Source organism: Microcaecilia unicolor, chromosome 1, assembly GCF_901765095.1.
Source record: "Microcaecilia unicolor chromosome 1, aMicUni1.1, whole genome shotgun sequence".
Lineage (NCBI taxonomy): Eukaryota > Metazoa > Chordata > Amphibia > Gymnophiona > Siphonopidae > Microcaecilia > Microcaecilia unicolor.
The window spans coordinates 6,098,545-6,125,852 of NC_044031.1; the positions used below are offsets into that span (position 1 = coordinate 6,098,545).

Genomic DNA, 27,308 nt, shown 5'->3' on the forward strand with positions numbered 1-27,308 from the left:
ATGCGGGATAAATACGCTGAAGACGTTCGGGCGTCAGGTACCAACGGTACAACACCTTCACCGCATTCTCCTTAAAGGGCACATGAGACGACACTCCCATCACAGCCCGCTCCAATTTTTCCCACCCTGCCTCCTCCAACTCCATGCCCAGCTCCCTCTGCCAACTCTTCCTGTGAAGTATATATGTCGGGGATTGCCTGTTGATAATGTGGTAGAGGCGCGATACCAACCCACTTGTCTTAGGTGGGCCTTCACAGATGGTTTCTAGTGCTGTTTGTTCCCTGGCCATTACCTCCCGAACTGCCCTTGTCTTAAGAAAAGAGGCTAATTGAAGATAGGCATATTGGTCTGACCCCACTATCGGGAACTTCTCACGGGCCTCAGTGTACGACAGTAATTTCTCCCCATCAAACAGTTGACCCCACATTCGTAAGCCTTTTCAGTATCAGTTTTAATCACCTGTAATATTTTATACTTTTCTTTCAGTAATTTATAATTGATTACTACTCCTTTCTCCTGTATAGAAAAGGTTTTGCCTGGGCTTATATCTGGGAAGATTTTAGTTGGTTTTTTTTTTTGTCTCTGTCTGTGGGAAGGGCTCTAGAAGTAGTGTAATGTTTTTATGTAATCTATACTCGTGAGTGCTGTCAAAGTGTTTTGTGTTTGTATATTGAAACTGCATTCGAAAAGCTTTTCTGGAAGCAAGATATAAACGTCAAATGAAATTAAACATGAGGCTGACAGAGGGTGAAACAACAGCAGAAACGGAGTGGGTGGGGAGAGTTGATCTGGTAGAAGAGGCTGAAAGCGGGATTTAGGAAAGTCAGGTCAGCGCTGAAGGCAGGGCAGCTTGGGGAGAGTCAGGTTGGCACTGGATAAAGATTTGTGATTACTAAAAAATATATTTAATGCCTCTTTTTATATCCAGCAGAAAATCAGGTGACAGAGGAAGAAGTGAAGGAGACAAATAGAGAAGGACGTCCTTTAAAATGGAAACTGCGCCCAAGACGTGTCAGTATTTCCCAAGGGACAGAGAGGGGAGAATCTGGCAGAAGTCGGCAGGAATCACAGAGGAAGCAGAGAGACCGTGCAGGAGACTCACCTGATGGAGTCACTGAGTGTGAAAGAAGTGACAGGGAGCTCACAAACATCCCTGAGCACCAGAGACACCCGAGAGCAGACATACCCTCCCGAAATAATAACAGTGAGCAAACGACCTCTAACTTCCATCACAGAGAGGGGAAACGGAGGGAATCTCTTGGAACAGAGAGGACAGACCCCTTAGAAGGGTTTTCTAGGTCTCATGAATGCACTGAATGTGGAAGAGGCTTCCTGTCTAAGGATTCACTCACAGGTCACCTGAAAACACACACAGCAGCAGCAACAACATCTGGAGACGTTACCCCTGAAAGCTCTTTGGTCTCTTTTTCATGTGCTGAATGTGGTAAATGTTTCAATAATAACCTTTCCCTAAGAACACATCTGAAAATCCACACAGGTGAGAGACCATTTAAATGCACTGAATGTGGAAAAGGCTTTCTTTGGAAATCAGAACTGGTAGAACATTCTAGAATCCACACTGGAGAAAAACATTTTCCATGTACTGAATGTGGTAAATGTTTCAATCAAAGGGATACCCTGGAAATGCACCAGAAACTTCACACGGATGAGATGCCATTTCAATGTACTGAATGTGGGAAATGTTTCAGTCAGAAGTATACCCTAAAAATGCACCAGAAACTTCACACAAGTGAGATGCCATTTCAATGTACTGAATGTGGAAAATGTTTCACTCGGAAGAATTCCCTGAAAGTGCACCAGAAACTTCACACGGGTGAGATGCCATTTCAATGTACTGAATGTGGAAAATGTTTCAGTCGGAAGGATTCCCTGCAAATGCACCAGAAAATCCACACAGGTGAAAGATCATTTCAATGTACTGAATGTGGAAAAGGTTTTCTTTCGAAATCAAAACTAATGGAACATTTTAGAATCCACACTGGAGAAAAACGTTTTTCATGTACCAAATGTGGGAAGTGTTTCAGTCAGAAGCATTCCCTGATAACTCACCAGAAAATCTACACGGGTGAGAGACCATTTCAATGTACTGAATGTGGAAAATGTTTCACTCTGAAGAATTCCCTGAAAGCACACCAGAAACTTCACACGGGTGAGATGCCATTTCAATGTACCGAATGTGGAAAATGTTTCAGTCGGAAGGATTCCCTGCAAATGCACCAGAAAATCCACACAGGTGAAAGATCATTCCAATGTACTGAATGTGGAAAAGGTTTTATTTCGAAATCAAAACTAATGGAACATTTTAGAATCCACACTGGAGAAAAACGTTTTTCATGTACCAAATGTGGGAAGTGTTTCAGTCAGAAGCATTCCCTGACAACTCACCAGAAAATCCACACGGGTGAGAGACCATTTCAATGTACTGAATGTGGAAAGAGCTTTGCTTTGAAATCAAGACTGATGAAACATTTTAGAATCCACACTGGAGAAAAACACTTTTCATGTAACGAATGTGGAAAGTGTTTCAGTCAGAAGGATTCTCTGAGAAATCACCAGAAAAAACACACAGGTAAGATGCCATTTCAATGTGAGAAACTAGATTTTAAAAAAAAATTCTGAAAACTAGTGTTGGGAGACATTGGCCTGTCAGAGAAACCCTTTCTGTATCCTGAATGTTGGAAGCAGTTTGTTGGACACACAGAATTAGTTAGACATAAAAGAACCTGCATTGGAGAGAGAGAGTTTCTACTACTACTACTACTTAACATTTCTAAAGCGCTACTAGGGTTACGCAGCGCTGTACAATTTAACATGGAAAGACAGTCCCTGCTCGAAGAGCTTACAATCTAAAAGACAAATGCACAGTTAATCTGAAAGGTCAGACAGATTGGGGCAACCTATGTGTTCGAAGGTTAGGTTCCGAAAGCAGCATTGAAGAGGTGAGCTTTAAGCAAGGATTTGAAGATGGGTAGGGAGGGGGCTTGGCGTAGGGATTCAGGAAGACTGTTCCAGGCATAGGGTGAGGCAAGGCAAAATGAGCGGAGCCTGGAGTTGGCAGTGGTGGAGAAGGGTACTGAGAGGAGCGATTTGTCGTGTGAGCGGAGGTTACGGGCAGGAACGTAGGGGGAGATGAGGGTAGAGAGGTAGTGAGGAGCAGCAGACCGGGTGCATTTGTAAGTAAGGAGGAGAAGCTTGAATTGGATGCGGTATCTGATCGGAAGCCAGTGAAGTGACTTGAGGAGAGGGGTGATATGAGTATATCGGTTCCACGCACAGAATGCCATAAAAAATTTGCAAGAAAGGAAGGCCAAGAAAATCACCTGAGAAGTAACACAGGTGAGAAACCTTTTCTATGCACCTGTCTCCGATGCTGATCCTTCTGTTTGTTTTTCCTCCGTTTCTCTTACGTACCATTTTATCACCCTATAGCTAGATTTTATTTCTCCTTCTTCCACCAGTCCTTCTGCTTCTTCTGCTTACCTTCCTAGTCATCCCAGTTTCACATGTGGATAACTTGAGGAAGAAGTTAGCGAAGCTAGAGGAATGATCTGGGATTTAATGCTAAAAAATGCGAAGTCATGCATTTGAGCTGCAAGATCCCTAGGGGATGGTGGGTTCAGTTTGGGGGGGTGGGGGGGAGGGTGAAGAAGTTTTGTGCATGAAAGAGGAGCGGGGCTTGGGTATGATCGTATGTGATGATCTTAAAATGGCCAGACAGGTAGAAAAGGCGACGGTGAAAGTTAGAAGGCTGCTTGGATGCATAAGGAGAGGAATGGCCAGTAGGAAAAAGGAGGAAATGATGCCCCTGTATAAGACTCTAGTGAGACTTCATTTAGAATATCGTGTACAATTTTAGAGACCACACCTTCAAAAAGGTATAAACTAGATAGAGTCATTCCGGAGTGCAGTTATTAAAATGGTAAGTGGTCTTGACTATAGGTCATATGGTGACAGACTTATAGATCTCAATATGTATACTTTGGAAGAAAGCTCCAATAAATATTTCTCTCCAATAAAGAATTACTGTTGGATCCGTCATATACGCATGCTTCAACCATTAGGCTAAATTATTTGAGCCAAGCAAGAATAAGGATGACCATGTAGTCGTCATTGATCCTTTGTCTATATATTTTTTTCATTTTCTTCCCAATATCTATATATATAAAACTCACCCTCAACGTTCTATTTTCACTGATGTCACTGAAGCCAGGTTCGAAAGTTCGAAGCTCTGAAGCCACACAAAATCACAGTCTGTGGGCCCCGCCCTCGCGTCAAACGTTATGACGTTGAGGGCGGAGCACATTCTCAGCTCCAACGTTGTACTGCACTGTAGCTCTGCTCCGCCCTCGCGTCAAAACGCGATGACGTCGAGGGCGGAGCACACATTACTCTATCGGTTCCTACTGCAGGGGCATTCACATGACGCTGAAATCTTCTGTTTCGGCAGGTCAGTGGGGTGGGGGGGGCCTTCGGAGAGGGGGGAGCGCCGGCAGCGACGACATCGGTGGGGGTGGAAGGGGGTGCACTAGCAACACACACATCGGGGGGGAAGGGAACGGTCACGGACGCTGGGGGGTGTGCCAAAAGGGCCAGGGTCACAGCACATTCGCACGGAGGCTGCAGGGGGGCCGGCGACACACGGAGACACAAAGGGATGGAGGGGAGCCTTGCTAGCGCCCGTTTCATTGCGATTTGAAACGGGCCTTCGTTACTAGTGTAATATATTTCAAGTACTTATCTTTACTTCTTAAATCCTTAATTATGGGATGCAAGTAAAATCATAGGAGACACATCAAACCACTACTACTACTACTACTTAACATTTCTAGAGCGCTACTAGGGTTACGCAGCGCTGTACAAATTAACAATAAGGACGGTCCCTTCTCGGAAGAGCTTACAATCTAAAGGACGAAATGTCAAGTTGGGGTAGATAAGTTTTCTGAGAAGAGGTGTAGTGATTAGGTGCCGAAGGCGACATTGAAGAGGTGGGCTTTGAGCATTGATTTGAAGATGGGTAGGGAGGGGGCACGGCGTATGGGCTCAGGGAGTTTGTTCCAGGCATGGGGTGAGGCGAGACAGAAGGGACGGAGCCTGGAGTTGGAGGTGGTGGAGAAGGGTACTGAAAGGAGGGATTTGTCTTGAGAGCGGAGGTTACGGGTAGGGACGTAAGGGGAGATGAGGGTAGAGAGGTACGGAGGGGCCGCAGATCGAGTGCATTTGTAGGTGAGTAAGAGAAGCTTGAACTGTATGCAGTATCTGATTGGGAGCCAGTGAAGTGACTTGAGGAGAGGGGTGATATGAGTGTATCGGTTAAGGCGGAAGATAAGACGTGCGGCAGAGTTCTGGATGGACTGAAGGGGGAGTAGATGGCTACGTGGGAGGCCGGTCAGGAGTAGGTTGCAGTAGTCAAGACGAGAGGTAATGAGAGAGTGGACGAGAGTTTGGGTGGTGTGCTCGGAGAGGAAGGGGCGAATTTTGCTGATGTTATAGAGGAAGAAGCGACAGGTCTTGGCTATCTGCTGGATGACATGAATTCGTGTTTCGCCGATGGCTGTTTCAAGGTCAGTCTCCGTATAGGTTCTCATTCACTGCAGTTTTTCATAGTGCAACCGCACCTTGAATATTGTGTGTAATTCTGGTCACAGCATCTCAAAAAGGATATAGCAGAATTAAAAGAGATGGATTTGAGAAAATCCTCTGTTCAATTCTAGGATAAGCTCTTGGGAGCTTGCCAGGTACTTGGCGCTAGATTGGCCACTGTTGGAAACAAGATACTAGGTTTGATGAACCGTCAGTCTACCCAGTATGACGATGCTTATGTTCTTGTGTTAAGTGCCACCTGCTCTGGTCAAAGCCAGAAGGATGCTGGGGTGCATAAAAAGAGGGATGACCAGCAGGAAAAAAGAGGTGATGGTGCCCTTGTATAAGTCTCTGGTGAGACCCCATTTAGAGTACTGTGTGCAGTTCTGGAGACTGCACCTATGAAAAGATATAAACAGGATGGAGTCGGTCCAGAGGGCAGCTACCAAATTGGTAAGCGGTCTTGAACACAAAAATTACAGGGACAGGCTTAGGTACCTCAACATGTATACGCTGGAAGAGAGGAGGGAGAGAGGAGACATGATAGAAACGCTTAAATATCTCAAGGGCATTAATGTACAGGAAGTGAACCTTTTTCAAATGAAGGAAAGCTCTGGAACGTGGGGGCATATGACGAAGTTAAGAGGGAATAGGCTTAGGAGTAATCTAAGAAAGTATTATTTCATGGAAAGGGTGGTGGAAGCGTGGAATGGCCTCCCAGTGGAGATTGTGGAGTCGAGGACTGTGTTAGAATTTTGAACTGCATGGGATAAGTACGTGGGATCTGTTACGAAAAGGAAGAGTTGGGGGTTACAGAGGATGGGCAGACTGGATGGGCCATTTGGCCTTTATCTGCTGTCATCTATATAACAATTTGTACCTCAAGGTTCTCTGGCTGGCTGTCTGGGTTCATAACATGTTGGTGACGTCAACTCACCTCCAGCGTTCCCTTAGTACATAAGTACATAAGTAGATAAGTAGTGCCATACTGGGAAAGACCAAAGGTCCATCTAGCCCAGCATCCTGTCACCGACAGTGGCCAATCCAGGTCAAGGGCACCTGGCACGCTCCCCAAACGTAAAAACATTCCAGACAAGTTATACCTAAAAATGCGGAATTTTTCCAAGTCCATTTAATAGCGGTCTATGGACTTGTCCTTTAGGAATCTATCTAACCCCTTTTTAAACTCCGTCAAGCTAACCGCCCGTATCACGTTCTCCGGCAACGAATTCCAGAGTCTAATTACACGTTGGGTGAAGAAAAATTTTCTCCGATTCGTTTTAAATTTACCACACTGTAGCTTCAACTCATGCCCTCTAGTCCTAGTATTTTTGGATAGCGTGAACAGTCGCTTCACATCCACCCGATCCATTCCACTCATTATTTTATACACTTCTATCATATCTCCCCTCAGCCGTCTCTTCTCCAAGCTGAAAAGCCCTAGCCTTCTCAGCCTCTCTTCATAGGAAAGTCGTCCCATCCCCACTATCATTTTCGTCGCCCTTCGCTGTACCTTTTCCAATTCTACTATATCTTTTTTGAGATACGGAGACCAGTACTGAACACAATACTCCAGGTGCGGTCGCACCATGGAGCGATACAACGGCATTATAACATCCGCACACCTGGACTCCATACCCTTCCTAATAACACCCAACATTCTATTCGCTTTCCTAGCCGCAGCAGCACACTGAGCAGAAGGTTTCAGCGTATCATCGACGACGACACCCAGATCCCTTTCTTGATCCGTAACTCCTAACGTGGAACCTTGCAAGACGTAGCTATAATTCGGGTTCCTCTTACCCACATGCATCACTTTGCACTTGTCAACATTGAACTTCATCTGCCACTTGCACGCCCATTCTCCCAGTCTCGCAAGGTCCTCCTGTAATCGTTCACATTCCTCCTGTGACTTGACGACCCTGAATAATTTTGTGTCATCGGCGAATTTAATTACCTCACTAGTTATTCCCATCTCTAGGTCATTTATAAATACATTAAAAAGCAACGGACCCAGCACAGACCCCTGCGGGACCCCACTAACTACCCTCCTCCACTGAGAATACTGGCCACGCAATCCTACTCTCTGCTTCCTATCTTTCAACCAGTTCTTAATCCATAATAATACCCTACCTCCGATTCCATGACTCTGCAATTTCTTCAGGAGTCTTTCGTGCGGCACTTTGTCAAATGCCTTCTGAAAATCCAGATATACAATATCAACCGGCTCCCCATTGTCCACATGTTTGCTTACCCCCTCAAAAAAATGCATTAGATTGGTGAGGCAAGACTTCCCTTCACTAAATCCGTGCTGACTTTGTCTCATCAGTCCATGTTTTTGTATATGCTCTGCAATTTTATTCTTAATAGCCTCCACCATCTTGCCCGGCACCGACGTCAGACTCACCGGTCTATAATTTCCCGGATCTCCTCTGGAACCCTTCTTAAAAATCGGAGTAACATTGGCTACCCTCCAGTCTTCCGGTACTACACTCGATTTTAGGGACAGATTGCATATTTCTAACAGTAGCTCCGCAAGTTCATTTTTTAGTTCTATTAATACTCTGGGATGAATACCATCAGGTCCCGGTGATTTACTACTCTTCAGCTTGCTGAACTGACCCATTACATCCTCCAAGGTTACAGAGAATTTGTTTAGTTTCTCCGACTCCCCCGCTTCAAATATTCTTTCCGGCACCGGTGTCCCCCCCAAATCCTCCTCGGTGAAGACCGAAGCAAAGAATTCATTTAATTTCTCCGCTACGGCTTTGTCCTCCTTGATCGCCCCTTTAACACCATTTTCGTCCAGCGGCCCAACCGACTCTTTGGCCGGTTTCCTGCTTTTAATGTATCTAAAAAAATTTTTACTATGTATTTTTGCTTCCAACGCTAATTTCTTCTCAAAGTCCTTTTTTGCCCTCCTTATCTCCGCTTTGCATTTGGCTTGGCATTCCTTATGATCTATCCTGTTACTTTCAGTTGGTTCTCTTCTCCACTTTCTGAAGGATTGTTTTTTGGCTCTAATGATTTCCTTTATCTTACTGTTTAGCCACGCCGGCTGACGTTTAGTCTTTTTTCCCTTTTTTCTAATACGTGGAATATATTTGTCCTGAACCTCCAGGATGGTGTTTTTAAACAGCATCCACGCCTTATTGTCCCGCCCTCGCGTAGAGACGAAATGACATCAGAGGAGGGTGAGACACTGAGAGAGAACGCTGGAGGCCACGCAAGCCCAGCCTGCCTGCTGCCACTTAGATGGAGGGGAGGACAGAATCGCAGGGCAGAGGAGAATCGATGGACATGGATGAGATGGGAGGAGAGGAGAGAATCGCGGGACACGGATGGGAGGGCAGGGCAGAGGAGAATCGCTGGGGAGGGCAGAATGGCGGGACACGGATGGGAGGGCACAGGACAATCGCTGGACATGGAGGGGAGGCTAGAATCCTGGGATATGGAGGGGAGGGCAGGGAAGAAGAGAATCACTGGACATGAAGGGGAGGCCAGAGTTGCGGGACATGGAGGGGAGGGCAGCCATCTGCTCCTGCTGTTCCAGCCCGCCTAATCCTGCTTGCTCCAATCAGCCTGATCCAGCTTCTCCAGCTCCCCCTTGCTCGTTCCAGTCCATCTGCACCAGCTTGCTCCACCCCACCTGATCCAGCTTCTCCTGCTCGTTCCAGTCCATCTACACCAGCTTGTTCCGGCCCGCCTGATCAGCCTCTCCCTGCCTGCTCCAGCTGTTCCAGCCTGTTTGATCGAACTTGTACCAGCCCGCCTGATCCAGCTAGTTCCAGCTCGTCCAACTTGCCTGCTCACTCACTCCCTACCGCTCACTACCTATGGCCCCCATTCACATTCTATTCCTCGCCCTATCCATCCCCAATCTCTTCCCCTTCCCTCCGCTGTCTACCACACGAACTCGCTACCCATCCCCCCCCCGTCCTGCTCACTACTGCAATACCCTACCTACCCCTATCCCCCACCACCTCACCATCCCTACTGTCCTCCTCCTCCTTCCTAGCTCTTAACCTCCAACACCTCCTTCCTGCCATGAACCCTTCCCCATACCTCCTCAGCGCATCCCGCCTTCGGCGCCTTCGTCGCCCTACCTCCCCCACCCTTCTCCGCTCTCTCTTGCTCCTTCTCCTGCTATCCGCGGGAGACATCAATCCCAACCCAGGTCCTCTACACATGTCCTCGTCTCATCTATGCAAACGTTCCCGCGATATCTCCAATCTCATCTCCATTCCCCTCCTCCCCCCTTCCTCCCTCCCCTCCTCGTGTGCCCTGTGGAATGCCCACTCAATCTGCAACAAACTTACCTTCACCCATGATCTCTTCATCTCCCATTCCCTCCATCTGCTTGCCCTAACCGAAACCTGGCTCACCCCCGACGACACTGCCTCAGTCGCAGCCCTTTGCCACGGAGGCTACCTTTTCTCCCATTCGCCCTGCACAGTTAGCCGCGGTGGCGGCGTTGGCCTACTACTTTCGGACTCCTGCAATTTTCAACCCCTCCTCCTTCCACAGTCTCACTGCTTCTCATCCTTCGAAGTCCATTCCATCCGTCTATTCTACCCGCTGCCACTCCGAGTTGCAGTCATCTACCGCCCCCCCTGATAAGTCCCTCCCTTCCTTCCTCACTGACTTCGATGCCTGGCTCTCCGTTTTTCTTGAGCCCTCATCCCCATCCCTCATTCTTGGTGACTTCAACATACATACTGATAACCCATCCGACTCATACGCTTCTCAATTCCTCACCCTAACCTCCTCCTTCAACCTCCAACTGAGCTTCACCACCCCTACTCACAAATCTGGTCACTGTCTTGATCTCGTCCTCTCTTCTACCTGCTCGCCCTCTAATCTCTGCGTCTCTGCTCTTCCCATTTCTGACCATCACCTGATCACATTCACACTTCATCACCTTCCCTCTCAGTCCCGCCCAACACTAACCACTACCTCCAGGAATCTCCAGGCTGTTGACCCCCCCACCTTATCCGCTACTATCTCTGATCTCCTCCTGTCCATCACGTCCTCCGAGTTTGTCGACAAGGCTGTTTCCAATTACAATGCCACTCTCTTCTACGCCCTAGACACCCTTGCACCGTCTGTTTCCCGTCCCACAAGGCGCACTAATCCCTAGCCCTGGCTTAACCCCTGCACCCGTTACCTTCGCTCCTGCTCCCGATCAGCTGAACACCTATGGAGGAAATCTCGCACCCATGCTGACTTCATTCACTACAAATTCATGCTATCATCCTTCCAGTCCTCCCTATTCCTCGCCAAACAGGATTACTACACTCATTTGACTAATTCCCTCAGCTCTACCGCTCGTCGTCTCTTCGCCACCCTCAACTCCCTCCTCAAAGTGCCTTCCGCTCCCACCCCCCCTCACTCTCTCCTCAATCACTGGCTGACTACTTCCGCGACAAGGTCCAGAAGATCAACCTCGAATTCACCACTAAACCTTCTCCTCCTCTTCATCCTATCACCCACTCCCTCATCCAATCAACCCAGGCCTCCTTCTCCTCTTTTCCTGATATCACCGAAGAGGAAACCACCCATCTTCTCTCCTCCTCGAAATGCACCACCTGTTCCTCAGACCCCATCCCCACCAACTTACTTATCACCATCTCTCCTACTATCACCCCGCCATCTGTCATATCCTCAACCTTTCTCTCTCCACTGCAACTGTCCCTGACACCTTCAAGCATGCTGTTGTCACACCTCTCCTCAAAAAACCTTCACGTGACCCTACCTGTCCCTCCAACTACCACCCCATCTCCCTCCTACCCTTCCTCTCCAAAATACTTGAACGCGCCATTCACAGCCGTTGCATTGATTTTCTCGCCTCTCATACCATCCTCGATCCGCTTCAATCTGGCTTTCGCCCACTTCACTCGACAGAAACGGCACTATCCAAAGTCTGTAATGACCTGTTCCTTGCTAAATCCAAAGGTCATTACTCCATCCTCATTCTCCTCGACCTATCCGCCGCTTTTGTCACTGTCAATCACAACTTACTTCTTGACACACTGTCCTCTTTTGGGTTCCAGGGCTCTGTCCTCTCCTGGTTCTCCTCTTATCTCTCCCATCGTACCTTCAGAGTACACTCTCATGGTTCTTCCTCCACCCCTATCCTGCTCTCTGTTGAAGTCCCTCAGGGTTCTGTCCTTGGACCCCTTCTTTTCTCTATCTACACCTCTTCCCTGGGCTCCCTGATCTCGTCTCATGGCTTCCAGTATCATCTCTATGCTGACGACACCCAGCTTTATCTCTCCACACCTAACATCACTGCAGACACCCAGGCCAAAGTATCGGCCTGCTTATCCGACATTGCTGCCTGGATGTCCAACCGCCACCTGAAACTGAACATGGCCAAGACCGAACTTCTTGTCTTCCCACCCAAACCCACTTCTCCTCTACCTCCACTCTCTATTTCGGTTGATAACACCCTCATCGTCCCCGTCTCTTCTGCCCGCAACCTCGGTGTCATCTTCGACTCCTCCCTCTCCTTCTCTGCGCATATCCAGCAGATAGCCAAGACCTGTCGCTTCTTCCTCTATAGGTAAAAAGTGGGATGTTTGACCACGGAAATACAAATCCTGGAGACAATATCATAAAAACTTCTTTATTGAAAAAAAATTGATAATAAATAATGATGAACGTAAAGTCTCTGAGTGACGTATACACAGATTATGCATATGTGGGATGTTATAATATCACCAAAATATTACACAAAATGGTCATATAAATAAATAAATAATTGTAAGAGGGACTAATTATAGGAAGGACTAAACATTAAAAACATGTAAAAATAGATCATACTATCTTAAAATACATGCATATATGAAGGACAATAGATAAAATATCCATGAGGCATTATATGGAAACCTATATATACTGTATATACGTCACTTAGAGACTTTACGTTCATCATTATTTATTATCAATTTTTTTATTGTTGTATTTTATTATATGTTGACCTCTTATTGTATATTTATTACTTATTTGAATGTTTTATTTAATTATTTGATTCTGTATAAGTATTTGTTTGAAAGATTTATTTGATTTATGTTTTTATAGACTCCTGATGCAGGCCTGTAGGCCGAAACACAACAGTTGTGTCGAGTCTTTTTTTCAGTAAAGAAGTTTTTATGATATTGTCTCCAGGATTTGTATTTCCATGGTCAAACATCCCACTTTTTACCTATTTCTGTGTTTTCCCGTGGGGCGTTCGAGTTCTCCGCTTGATTGCTTCTTCCTCTATAACATCAGCAAAATCCGCCCTTTCCTCTCTGAGCACACCACCCGAACTCTCATCCACTCTCTCGTTACCTCTCGCCTTGACTACTGCAACCTACTCCTCACTGGTCTCCCACTTAGCCACCTATCCCCCCTTCAGTCCGTTCAGAACTCTGCTGCACGTCTTATCTTCCGCCTGAACCGATACACTCATATCACCCCTCTCCTCAAGTCACTTCATTGGCTTCCGATCAGTTACCGCATTCAATTCAATCTTCTGCTACTAACCTACAAATGTACTCGATCTGCAGCCCCTCCTTACCTCTCAACCCTCATCTCCCCTTATGTTCCTACCCGTAACCTCCGCTCTCAAGACAAATCCCTCCTTTCAGTACCCTTCTCCACCACCGCCAACTCCAGGCTCCGCCCTTTCTGCCTCGCCTCACCCATGGAACAAACTCCCCGAGCCCATACGCCAGGCCCCCTCCCTGCCCATCTTCAAATCTCTGCTTAAAGCCCACCTCTTCAAGGTCGCCTTCGGCACCTAACCTCTACACCTCTACCCAAGAAATCTAGACTGCCCCAACTTGACATTTCGTTCTTTAGATTGTAAGCTCCTTTGAGCAGGGACCGTCCTTTTTGTTTATTTTGTACAGCGCTGCGTAACCCTAGTAGCGCTCTAGAAATGTTAAGTAGTAGTAGTAGTAGAGGAGGATTGCTGGAAATGGAGGGGAGGGAAGAATCGCTGGACATGGAGGGGAGGGCAGGGGAAAGAGGAGAAATCGCTTAGACAAGAGCCTTCCAAGGGCCCATTTCATTTTTGACTAAACGGGCTTTGTTGCACTGGTGGTTTCTATGTTTGTCTGTCTTTGATTAGAGTAAGCTCATTCCCTGCTTAACAATCTCCTACGTGTTTAGTTCACAGTGCTGCTACATCTAGTAGCACTATACAAATGTCACTTGCCTGCCTCAGACCCCTTCTTCCCAGAATCACACCCTTTTTGTAACATGATGCCCCCTTCTCTTACCCTAATATCTACCAGAATCAGCCTCCTTGTCTGCCTTTCCCAGTTCTGCCTTCCGCCTTCTCCATATCCCCTCCCTCCCCCCAAACGTGGTCTAGCATCTCCCCCTCCATCTTTCCTTCCCCTCCCTTATCCAGCCATCCAAGAACCATTCATAAATTCAAGTGTATCTGAAATGGATACAGAAATGGGATTTGTAAATAGCACCCAAGTGTCTTTACATGAGGAACTGCACATGTAACATACCAAAATAACAGTGCTGATATGTGCAAATGTCCACAGTAGCTGTTGAATTTCACACGTGCATACGGTGTGCTGCTCCAAGTCACACTGTTATCTGCATTGTGAACACGCATCTACCCGTGCAATCCTGCTGTTCCAAAAAAAAAAATGATGCTGGTCCTCCACGTTGACAGTTTTCACATGGATCTCTTCACATAAACAAAATATCTGTGTCCTTTCTGTGTAAATAGGCCTGAAAGTCTATGACGGTAGCTCTTCCTATATAATAATTCTCACCTCCAATGTTCTGTTTTGCCTGGGACCGTGGCTCCCTCGGAGTTGGTCTGCTAGGCTCCGTAGATCAGAATGACGTCAGTGGCTGCATTATGACGTGATCCCGGGTGAGAGAAAAAAAACCACACAGCTGATCGAATCCCATGAACTGGCACGCCCATAAAAAAAAAGCCTCGTGACTGGCTGCCGCCCTCCCGAACCTGCCATGCTCACCAACCGCCCTCAAAAAAAACACACAGCTGATCGAATCGCACGAACTGGCACGCCCACAAAAAAAGAAAGCCTCGAGACTGGCTGCCGCCCTCCCGAACATGCTGCGCTCACCAACCACCCTCAAAAACCTCGCAGCTGACGAGACTGCAGCCCTCCCGAATCTGCCGCGCTCACCGAACGCCCTCCCCAACCACCACTGACACAACAGATAAGAAGGAACGAAAAGCCAGATTGCAGCTGGGATTGCACTGTCTACGTTGGCTCACACCTGAGCAACTGTTAACTCCTGCTGCCATGACACAGGCGCCTGACAAGCAGCTCTGAAATGAAAAGGAAGATGATTTGAATCCTAATCCAAAGCTTGTAACTCTACTGGCTATTATCTCCTGATGGGATGATCGCTAAGGTTAAATGCGACGAACGGAAGGAGGGGGGGACGCAATTTTCACGGAAAGGGGGGGGGGCCTGCACCTTGGATGGAAAAGGAGGGGGTCATGGAAAGACATGCACATACGCATACTCTGTCATGCAGAGCTACCTTACATTGCCACTCACACAGGAAGGGGGCGGAACATCGAACGGAAAGGGGGGGGACCTGCACCTCAGACGGAAGGAGGGGGTCATGCAGATACACACACACACACACACACACATACTCTGGCACACCGTAGCTCAGTGTCACACACAGACACACTCTCTCTCACACACACACACACAGTCTTTCACTCTCTGTGTCTTACTGTCACTGTCACACCCACACCCACACTCTCACACACACATACACTCTGTCTCACTGCCCACCCCTGTGGTCCTGCAAGGGCTGCCGGAAGGAGGGAGCAACTGTTTACTCCTGCTGCCATGACACAGGCGCCTGACACGCATGTCCAGCTCATGGACCATGTTCAACATTATACAAACTACACAGTTATTTCTTCTCATTATAGCACTTTTCTAACAACTGTTTGGTTACAAAAAAAAAATGAATATAACCTTGCTAGCGCCCATTTCCTTTAAAACAGAAACGGGCCTTTTTTACTAGTTAGATATAATCTATTTCTACGTGTCTCGTGTCTCCTTTGGCTTTGGGAATGCACAGTCTTTGCACATACTGATTCTTATAAATGGCCTTGTGGGCATGGAGAAGTTTCCTTGTTTATACTTGCAGCTTTTCAACATCTTAAGAGGCCAGTTTACAATTCCACATTTGTATGAGAGTGTAGGAATTTCCAGCAGACTAATGGCATTAAAGCACTTTTCAGTATCTACTACTACTACTATTTAGCATTTCTATAGCGCTACAAGGCGTACGCAGCGCTGCACAAACATAGAAGAAAGACAGTCCCTGCTCAAAGAGCTTACAATCTAATAGACAAAAAATAAAGTAATCAAATCAATTAATGTGTACAGGAAGGAGGAGAGGAGGGTAGGTGGAGGCGAGTGGTTACGAGTCAAAAGCAATGTTAAACAGGTGGGCTTTCAGTCTAGATTTAAAGGTAGCCAAGGATGGGGCAAGACGTAGGGGCTCAGGAAGTTTATTCCAGGCGTAGGGTGCAGCGAGACAGAAGGCGCGAAGTCTGGAGTTGGCAGTAGTGGAGAAGGGAACAGATAAGTATCAATTTTAATCACCTGTAATATTTTTTTTGTTTATCTTTTCTCTGAGCAATTTACGCTTCTTGATTGCTACTCCTTTCTCCTGTATAGAAAAGGTTTCATTTGGGAAGGTTTTAGGTTGTTTTTTTCTCTGTCTGTGGTAAGGGCTTAGATGTTGTACTATGTTTTTATCTTAGCTATGCTCATGAATGCTGTCAAAGGTCTTTTGCGCTTGTATATTGAAACTGCATTGAACGTGTTTTTCTATAAGCAAGATATAAACATCAAATTACATTAAACATGAGGCTGACAGAGGGTGAAACAGCAGCAGAAATGGAGGTGGGAGGGGAGGAGGAGGAAAGTCGATCTGGTAGAAGAGGCTGAAAGCAGGAAAGCTTGGGGAGAGTCAGGCTGGCACTGGATAAAGTCTGATTACTTAAAAAAAATTTGTAATGTCTGTTTTTATATCCAGCAGAAAATGAGGTGACAGAGGAAGAAGCGAAGGAGACAAACAGAGAAGAACATCCTTTAAAATGGAAACTGCACCCAAGACGTGTCAGTATTTCCCAAGGGACAGAGAGGGGAGAATCTGGCAGAAATCGGCAGCAATCACAGAGCGACCCTGCAGGAGACTCACTGAATGGAGTCACCGAGTGTGAGGGAAGTGACAGGGAGCAAACAAACATCCCTGAGCACCAGAGACACCCCAGAGCAGAGATACACGCCCAAAGAAATTGCAGTGAGCAAATGACCTCTGACCTCCATCACAGAGTGGGGAAACGGAGGAAATCTCATGGATCAGAGAAGACCAACCCCTTAGAAGGACTTTCTAGGTCTCTTCGATGCACTGAATATGGAAGACATTTTTCTTATAAGCATTCACTAACCGCACACCTGAAAACAGCAGCCTCTGGAGACATTACCCCAGAAACATCTTTGATCTCTTGTCTGTGTACTGAATGTGGTCGATCTTTCAGTCATATTAGTAACCTGAGAAGACACCAGAAAATCCACACAGGCGAGAAACCATTTCAGTGCACTGAATGTGGAAAAGGCTTCTTTTTGAAATCGCTACTGGAGGAACACTTTAGAAGCCACACTGGAGAAAAACCCTTTCCGTGTACTGAATGTGGAAAGTGTTTCAGACGGAAGGATTCTCTGAGAAATCACCAGAAAATCCACACGGGTGAGAGACCATTTCAATGCACTGAATGTGGGAAATGCTTCAGTCATAAAAATTCCCTGACAACTCACAAGAGAATCCACACAGGTGACAGATCATTTCGATGCACTGAATATGGAAAAGGCTTTCCTTGTAAATCAAAGGTAGTGGTGCATTTTAGAATCCACACTGGAGAAAAATGCTTTTCATGTACGGAATGTGGGAAATGTTTCAGTCAGAAGAGTTCCCTGACAGCTCACCAGAAAATCCACACAGGTGGCAGATCATTTCAATGCACTGAATGTGGAAAAGGCTTCATTTTGAAATCAAGACTGGTGGAACATTTTCGAATCCACACTGGAGAAAAACCCTTTCAATGTACTGAGTGTGGAAAGTGTTTCAGTCGGAAGGATTCTCTGAGAATTCACAAGAAAAACCACACAGGTGAGATGCCATTTCAATGCGCTGAACGTGAGAAATTAGATTTTTTTCCTGAAAACTAGTGGCCCATCAGAGATCCCTAGCCTTTTAGGAGACATAGCCCTCTGAGTGAAACTTTTTCAGTATACTGAACGTGGGAAACAGTTTGTCGGACACTGGGAATTACTTAAACATCAAAGAACACAGAGAGAAACAGAGTTTCCATGCACAGAATGCCATAAAAATTTTGCAAGAAAAGAAGACCTAGAAAATCACCTGAGAAGTCACACTGAAGAGAAACCTTTTCCAGGCCTCTGACACTGATCCTTCTGTTTCTTGTTTCTTCTCCATTTCTGTTGTCTGCGTTTTCATCACTCTATGGCTAGATTTTATTTTCTTCCACCAGTCCTTACTCCCTCCACTTCTTCTGCTTACCTTCCTGGTCCCATTTTCACATGTGGTTAACATGAGGAAGGACTTGGGAAAGCTAGAGGAACGGTCTGGAATTTGGAAGCTTAAATGTTAAGCTAAAGAGGGTCATGCATTTGGGCCTCAAGAACCTGAGGGAACGATACTCTTTAAGGGATGAAGAACTTTTTTGCATGAAAGAGGAGCAGGACTTAGGTGCGATCGTATGTGACGACCTTAAGGTGGCCAAACAGGTAGAAAAGACAACGGCAAAAGCTCGAAGGATGTTTGGATGCATAGGGAGAGGAACGGCCAGCAGGAAGAAGGAGGTGATGATGCCCCTGTATAAGACTCTAGTGAGACCTCATATAAAATATTATGTACAATTCTGAAGACCAAACCATCAAAGAGATATAAACAGGATGGAGTCGGTTCAGAGGACGGCTAGTAAAATGGTCAATGGTCTTCATCATAAAGCATAGGGGGACAGACTTTAAAGATCTCAATAGGCTTTAGAAATGTTAAGTAGTAGTAGTATACTTTGGAAGAAAAGCGGGAGAGGGGAGATATGATAAAGATATTTAAATATCTATGTGCGATATATGCACAGGAGATAAGTCTCTTTCAATTGAAAGGGAGCTCTGGAATGAGGGGGCATAGGATGAAGTGAAAGGAAACCCGAGGAAATACTTCTTCATAGAAAGGTTGGTGAATTTGTGGAACGGCCTTCCAGGTGGAAGTGGTGGAGATGAAAACAGTATCTGAATTCAAGAGAGCTTGGGATAAGTACGTAGGATCCCTAAGGGAGTATAATACAAGTGAATTTTAAAGATTGTTTTTCAACTCTGTTTTCACCGACCAGTGCACTCGGGGTCTGTATTGTTGATTAGAAGTAATTCTGTTTAAAAATGATGGTTTAACTTTGATTGTGTGAAAATAAATTGGAATGCAGAAGATAAGACACAGCTCTAATTAATTTGGTATGTGAAGGGGAGGATGGTGCTTGTTTTCGGAATTCAGCCTGGCCACCTGGGCTTTGAAAACGTGACCACATTCCCACAGTATGACTTGTTTACCTAAACAGAGAAGCATTCTGTAATTTTCCTTAGCTCTGAACATGAGTTCTAAGCCTAATAAAAAGGGGGGCTTGTTGCAGCAGAGTGGGGGCTCATCTGTGAGTGGACACACTGCGCAGAGGATCTGTTCCTGGTCAAAGAAGCTCCTGGCTCTCGCTGTGAACCTGGTCCCCCCCCCAGCTGATGTTAAGAGCCTGGATGATGTAAGGACCAGTGATGTTGTATGTATTATTGCTTCTTTTCCTGGTCTAAGAACTCTTAGCATTGCTTAGATGTAGAGACCAGTGATGTAATGATTGTTTTTATAGCTAATCATTGTGTGTATATAGCTAATCATTTTATATATTGTGAAAGATCCGTGCCGCTCTACCTTGGAGACTCCAGCTAGGGACCAATATTCACGTCCAGCCTCATAGCCCCATTGTAATCCACCGGGCCGGACTTCAGGTAATCAAAGCTCCAAAAGACAATCAGCAAGTTTTTATTTCCTTGGAGTTCACAGTTCAGCCATTCCAAACAAAACAGGAATCCAAAACCCAGCCCCACTGTACTCCCTTCTCAGGGCATAAGCACCGCAAGGGTGAAAGCAACATAAACTCCACTGCTTCCAGAACTCAGTTTGTTCCACCTTAAACAGTCCTGCAGTTCAGTGCGCCCCTCCCCCCTCTGGGGGGAGAGCGTCTGCAGGCTGCAGTCCAAAAAAAAAACACAAAGAAAGACACCACTGCTAACTGTCTTCTCCAGGTGCACTGGCAAACCGTTCCAAAAGAAAAAAACAGCTTCCTTTTTGCTGGGAGCAGTTCACACAGGGGGAAACAATAATCCCACCTCAAAACAACACACTTTTTTACCCTGAACAGTTCCGTAATCCACAGTTCAAAAAAGAACAGCCTGAACTCTCTCTGGGGAAATGCAAAGGGTCCCCCCCTTTCTGGGTCACACCTTCAATATCACTGACCCTCCTCCCGCATGACCCTTCTTTCCCCGTTCAGCTCAGCTGCCATACCAAGAGGTCACTTGGTTTTTCAGCTTTTTCCCTACTGATTGAGCCCATGCTGCTATGTCCATTGGTTCCTCCAGGCTCTCCTCTTTCCCTCTCTCCTCAGTCTCTTGCCACTCCATGGGTTCCTCATCCTCCCCCCCCCCCACACTTTTCAGCTGTTCCCCCTTTTCTTGATTACTCTCTGGAGACAACTCCCTAGCCTTGCCTAGGTTCTCCCCTGGAGGCTGCTGGGGGAAATAGTTTCTGTACCAGGGTTTTCCCCGGGGCTGCTGGGTAGTGTAGTCTTTCTCCACCCTCCATTTTCCTGTGGGGAGAAACCCTTTTCTATTCTCTCTCTGGGGAAGTAACAAGGGCAAGGCTCTGTTCTGTCTCCCTTTTCTCTTGACCATCCTCACTTCTTCCTCTCCCATTTTATCCACCCCCTCGCCCTCCTCTTCACAATATCTTAATCATTGTAGAATTTAGCACCTCTAATAAAGGTCTCTTTTACCTAATACGAATCCACAGTAATTATTGAGTAGTCTGTGTCAGTGAGACAGGCTGTAAATCTATAGCAGTACAGGGAGTGATAGAGAGAGTAGACAGTATGGATGGGCAGACTGGAGAGGCCATATGGTCTTTATGTGTCTATATTTTGTTACATTTTTCCTCTTCCCCCTTCTTGCCCTCCCTTCCCTGAGTGACCGGTATTGAATATGTGGGCTTTTGTTATGTTACGTTATCGAGGATTTATCTCCTGCCAACTCTCCAGATATGGATTCAAGGCGAGTTACAATCAAATTACAGTGAAAAGAGAACTGATGCAGTGGCGTAGGAAGGGGGGGGCGGTGGGGCAGTCTGCCCCGGGTGCACGCCGCTGGGGGGGTGTCGGCTCGCTGGTTCCCTGCTCTTTCTGTCCCGGAACAGGTTACTTCCTGTTCCGGGGCAGAGAAAGCAGGGAAGCAGCAGAGCCGACGCAGCTCCCAGTGACGTGCACTTGGGGCGGATCGGCCCTCCCGCCTGCCCTCCGCTGCAAGGTAAGGGTGCGTTTAAGGGGGGAGGGTGCATTTCGGGGGGGGGGTGCGCTCCGGAGGGGGGGGTGTGCCGTGCTCTGCACCCGGGGGGGGGGGGGTGTGCAGCGGCGACCCGCCCCGGGTGTCAGGCACCCTCGTTACGGCACTGAACTGATGACAGAGTATCAGGAATTACATAAAATCAAGAAGAGAAATAGATTATTAAGTACTATGGTTTAAAACTCCATAGGCCTAGAAAACAGAGACCTTTTCAGAGTTTTACAGAACATAAAATAATTCCTTATTGAATGCATTCCACATGAGAGATTATTCCAGTAGCAAACAGCTAAAAAGAAAACAGATCGGTCAAATGCGGCTTTAAACCGAATGTTCTTAATTGATGCAAATTCAAGTAGTAAATGACCTGCAGCTTCTAGTAATCCTGTTGGAATTTAACACATTTTCCAATTGAGACCCACTTTCTGGGCAAAAACCATTCAAAACTTGAAAACTAAGCAAAGTGGAGGAGTGGCCTAGTGGTTAAGGTGGTGGACTTTGGTCATGGGGAGCTGAGGAACTGAGTTCGATTCCTGGCACAGGCAGCTCCTTGTGACTCTGGGCAAGTCACTTAACCCTCCATTGCCCCATGTAAGCCGCATTGAGCCTGCCATGAGTGGGAAAGCGCAGGGTACAAATGTAACAAAAATAAAATAGATACTATTGGAGATTCTACTTGGAATGTTGCTACTACTGGAGATTCTACATGGAATGTTGCTATTCCACTAGCAACATTCCATGTAGAAGGCTGCGCAGGCTTCTGTTTCTGTGAGTCGTCAGACTCACAGAAGCAGAAGCCTGCGCGGCCACATTGGTGATCTGCAAGGGCCGACTTCTATATGGAATGTTGCTAGTGGAATAGCAACATTCCATGTAGAATCTCAAATAGTAGCAACAGTGGAGGAGTGGCCTAGTGGTTAGGGTGGTGGACTTTGGAACTGAGGAACTGAGTTCGATTCCCACTATTGGAGATTCTACATGGAATGTTGCTACTATTGAGATTCTGTTGCTACTATTGGAGATTCTACATGGAATGTTGCTACTATTGGGGATTCTACATGGAATGTTGCTACTATTGAGATTCTGTTGCTACTATTGGAGATTCTACATGGAATGTTGCTACTATTGGGGATTCTACATGGAATGTTGCTATCCCACTAGCAACATTCCATGTAGAAGGCTGCGCAGGCTTCTGTTTCTGTGAGTCTGACGAGACTCACAGAAGCAGAAGCCTGCGCGGCAACATTGGTGATCTGCAAGGGCCAACTTCGCTAGTGGAATAGCAACATTCCATGTAGAATCTCAAATAGTAGCAACAGTGGAGGACTGGCCTAGTGGTTAGGGTGGTGGACTTTGGTCCTGGGGAACTGAGGAACTGAGTTCGATTCCCACTATTGGAGATTCTACATAGAATGTTGCTACTATTGGAGATTCTACATGGAATGTTGCTACTATTGGAGATTCTGTTGCTACTATTGGAGATTCTACATGGAATGTTGCTACTATTGGGGATTCTACATGGAATGTTGCTACTATTGAGATTCTGTTGCTACTATTGGAGATTCTACATGGAATGTTGCTACTATTGGGGATTCTACATGGAATGTTGCTATTCCACTAGCAACATTCCATGTAGAAGGCTGCGCAGGCTTCTGTTTCTGTGAGTCTGACGAGACTCACAGAAGCAGAAGCCTGCGCGGCCACATTGGTGATCTGCAAGGGCCGACTTCTATATGGAATGTTGCTAGTGGAATAGCAACATTCCATGTAGAATCTCAAATAGTAGCAACAGTGGAGGAGTGGCCTAGTGGTTAGGGTGGTGGACTTTGGTCCTGGGGAACTGAGGAACTGAGTTTGATTCCCACTTCAGGCACAGGCAGCTCCTTGTGACTCTGGGCAAGTCACTTAACCCTCCATTGCCCCACCTAAGCCGCATTGAGCCTGCCATGAGTGGGAAAGTGCAGGGTACAAATGTAACAAAAATAAAATAAATACAGCCCGAAATTTTACAGGTAAACCAATAACCGAAAAACAAGAGCAAAAAATATAGAAACTACACAAAAAATTACTGTCGCTACTACGTTATAGACAAAGGAGTTCAAACTTATAGTCAATTAAATCAGTTTAAACAAAGGAAACCTCAAGAGTCTACAGACACGGTCGACCCTTTAACAGACTCATCATCATAGGTGTCAATATAACCTCCGAGAAACAACCACAACATAAAAAAACTACTGGCGAAAAAAACACTGTAGCAAAAAAAAAAAAAACGGAGGACCTGTTATATTCAATGATGAAGTCATAAGTACCTAAGTAATGCCACACTGGGAAAAGACCAAAGGTCCATCGAGCCCAGCATCCTGTCCACGACAGCGGCCAATCCAGGCCAAGGGCACCTGGCGAGCTTCCCAAACGTACAAACATTCTATACATGTTATTCCTGGAATTTTGGATTTTTCCAAGTCCGTTTAGTAGCGGTTTATGGACTTGTCCTTTAGGAAACCGTCCAACCCCTTTTTAAACTAAGCTAACCACCTTCACCACTTTCTCCGGCAACGAATTCCAGAGTTTAATTATGCGTTGGGTGAAGAAAACTTTTCTCCGATTTGTTTTAAATTTACTACACTGTAGTTTCATCGCATGCCCCCTAGTCCTAGTATTTTTGGAAAGTGTGAACAGACGCTTCACATCCACCTGTTCCACTCCACTCATTATTTTATATACCTCTATCATGTCTCCCCTCAGCCGTCTCTTCTCCAGGCTGAGTAGCCCTAGCCTCCTTAGTATTTCTTCATAGGGAAGTCGTCCCATCCCCGCTATCATTTTAGTCTCCCTTCGCTGCACCTTTTCCAATTCTACTATATCTTTCTTGAGATGCGGCGACCAGAATTGAACACAATACTCAAGGTGCGGTCGCACCATGGAGCGATACAACGGCATTATAACATCCTCACACCTGTTTTCCATACCTTTCCTAATAATACCCAACATTCTATTCGCTTTCTTAGCCGCAGCAGCACACTGAGCAGAAGGTTTCAGTGTGTTATCGACGACGACACCCAGATCCCTTTCTTGGTCCGTAACTCCTAACGTGGAACCTTGCATGACGTAGCTATAATTCGGGTTCTTTTTTCCCACATGCATCACCTTGCACTTGCTCACATTAAACATCATCTGCCATTTAGCCGCCCAGTCTCCCAGTCTCGTAAGGTCCTCTTGTAATTTTTCACAATCCTGTCGCGATTTAACGACTTTGAATAACTTTGTGTCATCAGCAAATTTAATTACCTCGCTAGTTACTCCCATCTCTAAATCAATAACAATTCTCTTACAAAAACTGGAATCATGCACTGCAAAAACATATAAAAAAATACAGTCACTTAGCTTCTTCCACTGGATAGAAGGTCAACTTCTTTCATCCAACCAAGAAAAGCGCTGGCTTCAAATCTGAAACTCGGGCTGTAGGTACACGTTGTTTCCCCGACAGAGGGATCCCCTGTTTCGATACTGCCTCAGAAGGACTTAACAAAACGTATCTTCCAGTCTTTAAAGCAGGTAAACCAATGCAATGATTTCAATAAAAGACTCTCATGATCAAGCCGAGTTTTCAGAAATATTAATCAAGCAGCTGAATTTTGTATTGTCTGGATCCTAGAAAGTTACTTAGATGAAAGACTGATATATTACCAGTAATGACAAAATTGTGAATTGTACAATAATGCATACCTCCGACCCACCCCCATCCTCCCACCCTGTCAGACTGTCATAGTAATGCTTGAAGGTTTTCACTTATATACACTGTCAGCTAGCATATTTGCTTATTTCCGATCTGAGGAAGAAGGGCAACCTTCGAAAGCTAATCAAGAAATGTATTAAGTTATGTCCAATAAAAAAGGTATCGTCTTATTTTCTTCTCCATGTTTTATTTTGTTTGATTTCTATTGATTACAATAATTCTAAAATGATCGTCTAAAAAATACGATCTCAGTAAGCGTAGTTGCTTTAATTTAAATAAGCTTTTCTAATTAGATTGTTAATATGTGGTTCCATCATCAAGGAAGAGTCTAGGATCAATTCCCAAGACTCTAGAAGTCCCTTCATCTTTAATCAGAGAGCCATCTTTGTTGACAGTTGACTAAGGGATTTTAGTTAAATCCATCGAGAACCATAAAATCTTGGTCATCTGCATTTCACTTTAATTTAACCCTAGAGGACCATGCTGGTAATTGGTACTAACCGGTTAGCTTTTTAGAGGTTAAAGATAGGTCTGATATTTATGCGACCTGTTCTGACCGCTTAACATAGCTGGTTTAGCGCTGACTGGCATTATTCTTCGAGATATAACTAGTTATCTTCTGCTGAATATTGCTGTGCTGATATGGCAGTGGCTGTGCCTGACTGGTTAAGTAGCACTGAATATCGAGGGGATGGTTTTATCTCACAGGTCTCCCACTTAGCCATCTCTCTCCTCTTCAATCTGTTTATAATTCTGCTGCACGACTAATATTCCGCCAGTGTCGTTATGCTCATATTAGCCCTCTCCTCAAGTCACTTCACTGGCTTCCTATCCGTTTCCGCATACAGTTCAAACTCCTCTTATTGACCTATAAGTGCATTCACTCTGCAGCTCCTCAGTACCTCTCCACTCTCATCTCTCCCTACATTCCTCCCCGGGAACTCTGTTCACTGGGTAAATATCTCTTATCTGCACCCTTCTCCTCCACCGCTAACTCCAGACTCCGTTCCTTTTATCTTGCTGCACCATATGCCTGGAATAGAGTTCCTGAGCCAATACATCAAGCTCCATCTGTAGCCGTCTTCAAATCTAGGTTAAAAGCCCACCTTTTTGATGCTGCTTTTAACTCCTAACCCTTACTCACTTGTTCAGTACCCTTATTTTATCATCTCCAGCTTAGTAATTCCCTTCTCTTATTTGTCCTGTTTGTCTGACCTAATTAGATTGTAAGCTCTGTCGAGCAGGGACTGTCTCTTCATGTTCAAGTGTACAGGGCTGCGTACGTCTAGTAGCGCTATAGAAATGATAAGTAGTAGTAGTAGTCTTGGGATTCCGGAATCTTGCTACTCTTTGTCCTTATCCCTTATTTGTCCTGTTTGTCTGTCCTAATTAGATTGTAAGCTCTGTCGAGCAAGGACTGTCTCTTCATGTTCAAGTGTACAGCGCTGCGTACATCTAGTAGCGCTATAGAAATGATAAGCAGTAGTAGTAGTAGCTGTGCAGGCCCCTGAAAGACAGTCTGGTCTTAGTGTCTAACAGACGGTGGAAGTGCAGTCATGGTTTGGTTAGGACCTAGGGGATTCTCCCTTTTTCCTGAACGTTGGATGCCAACCCCCCCCAATAAATAAATAAAAAGATTTTCTTCTCAGTGTTGCTTGGCCTTTTTGCTGCTGGACTGGAGTAGAGGCCCACATAGGTCTCTTTTGTCCTGGAGGTGTCACACCCTGGCAGCCAGGTCTCTCTTCTCTCCCCCTGCCAGATGCCTTTCTGGTCTCCCCGTTTGACCCAGTAGAAGGTGAAGGCAATCAAGGAGACTCTACAGAGTTTGGTCATCCTGAGGGCAGTGGTTCCAGTTTCAACTGAGATAGGCATCATGTACTGTTCCGAAGGAAGGGTCCTTCAGGCCCATCCTGGATTTGAAAGGGGTGAATTCATGCCCTCTGGAGTCCTCTTTGTGCTTGGAAACCCTATGTTCAGTCATTCTGGTGGTACAGCCCAGGAAGTTTCTAGTTTTGTTGGATCTGACAGAGGTCTATCTGCACATCCCTATCAGGCAGGGACACCAAAGGTTCCTTTGATTATCAGTTTTGGGCTGGTCTGGCTACAGCTTCCTGCATATTTTCCAAAGTTATGGTAATGGTGGCCACAGCTCTTCGGAAGGAAGGCATCTTGTTTCATCCTTATTTGGATTAGCTTATTCGAGGAAAGTCCTTTCAGGAGAGCAACACAGCCAAGGTAACAGTAGCACAGGTGTTGCGGTATGCTGG

At 45.9% G+C, this 27,308-nt stretch overlaps 1 protein-coding gene across 1 annotated transcript; it reads left to right on the top strand.

The window, feature by feature from the left end:
- Positions 1 to 26,904, top strand: LOC115460460 (zinc finger protein 585A-like). The gene is made up of 4 exons (XM_030190220.1): positions 1 to 37; positions 929 to 2,590; positions 16,660 to 17,793; positions 26,801 to 26,904. The coding sequence occupies exons 1-4, from the start codon at positions 1 to 3 to the stop codon at positions 26,902 to 26,904; spliced, it is 2,937 nt and encodes a 978-aa protein (XP_030046080.1).
- The last annotated feature ends 404 nt before the right edge of the window (positions 26,905 to 27,308 follow it).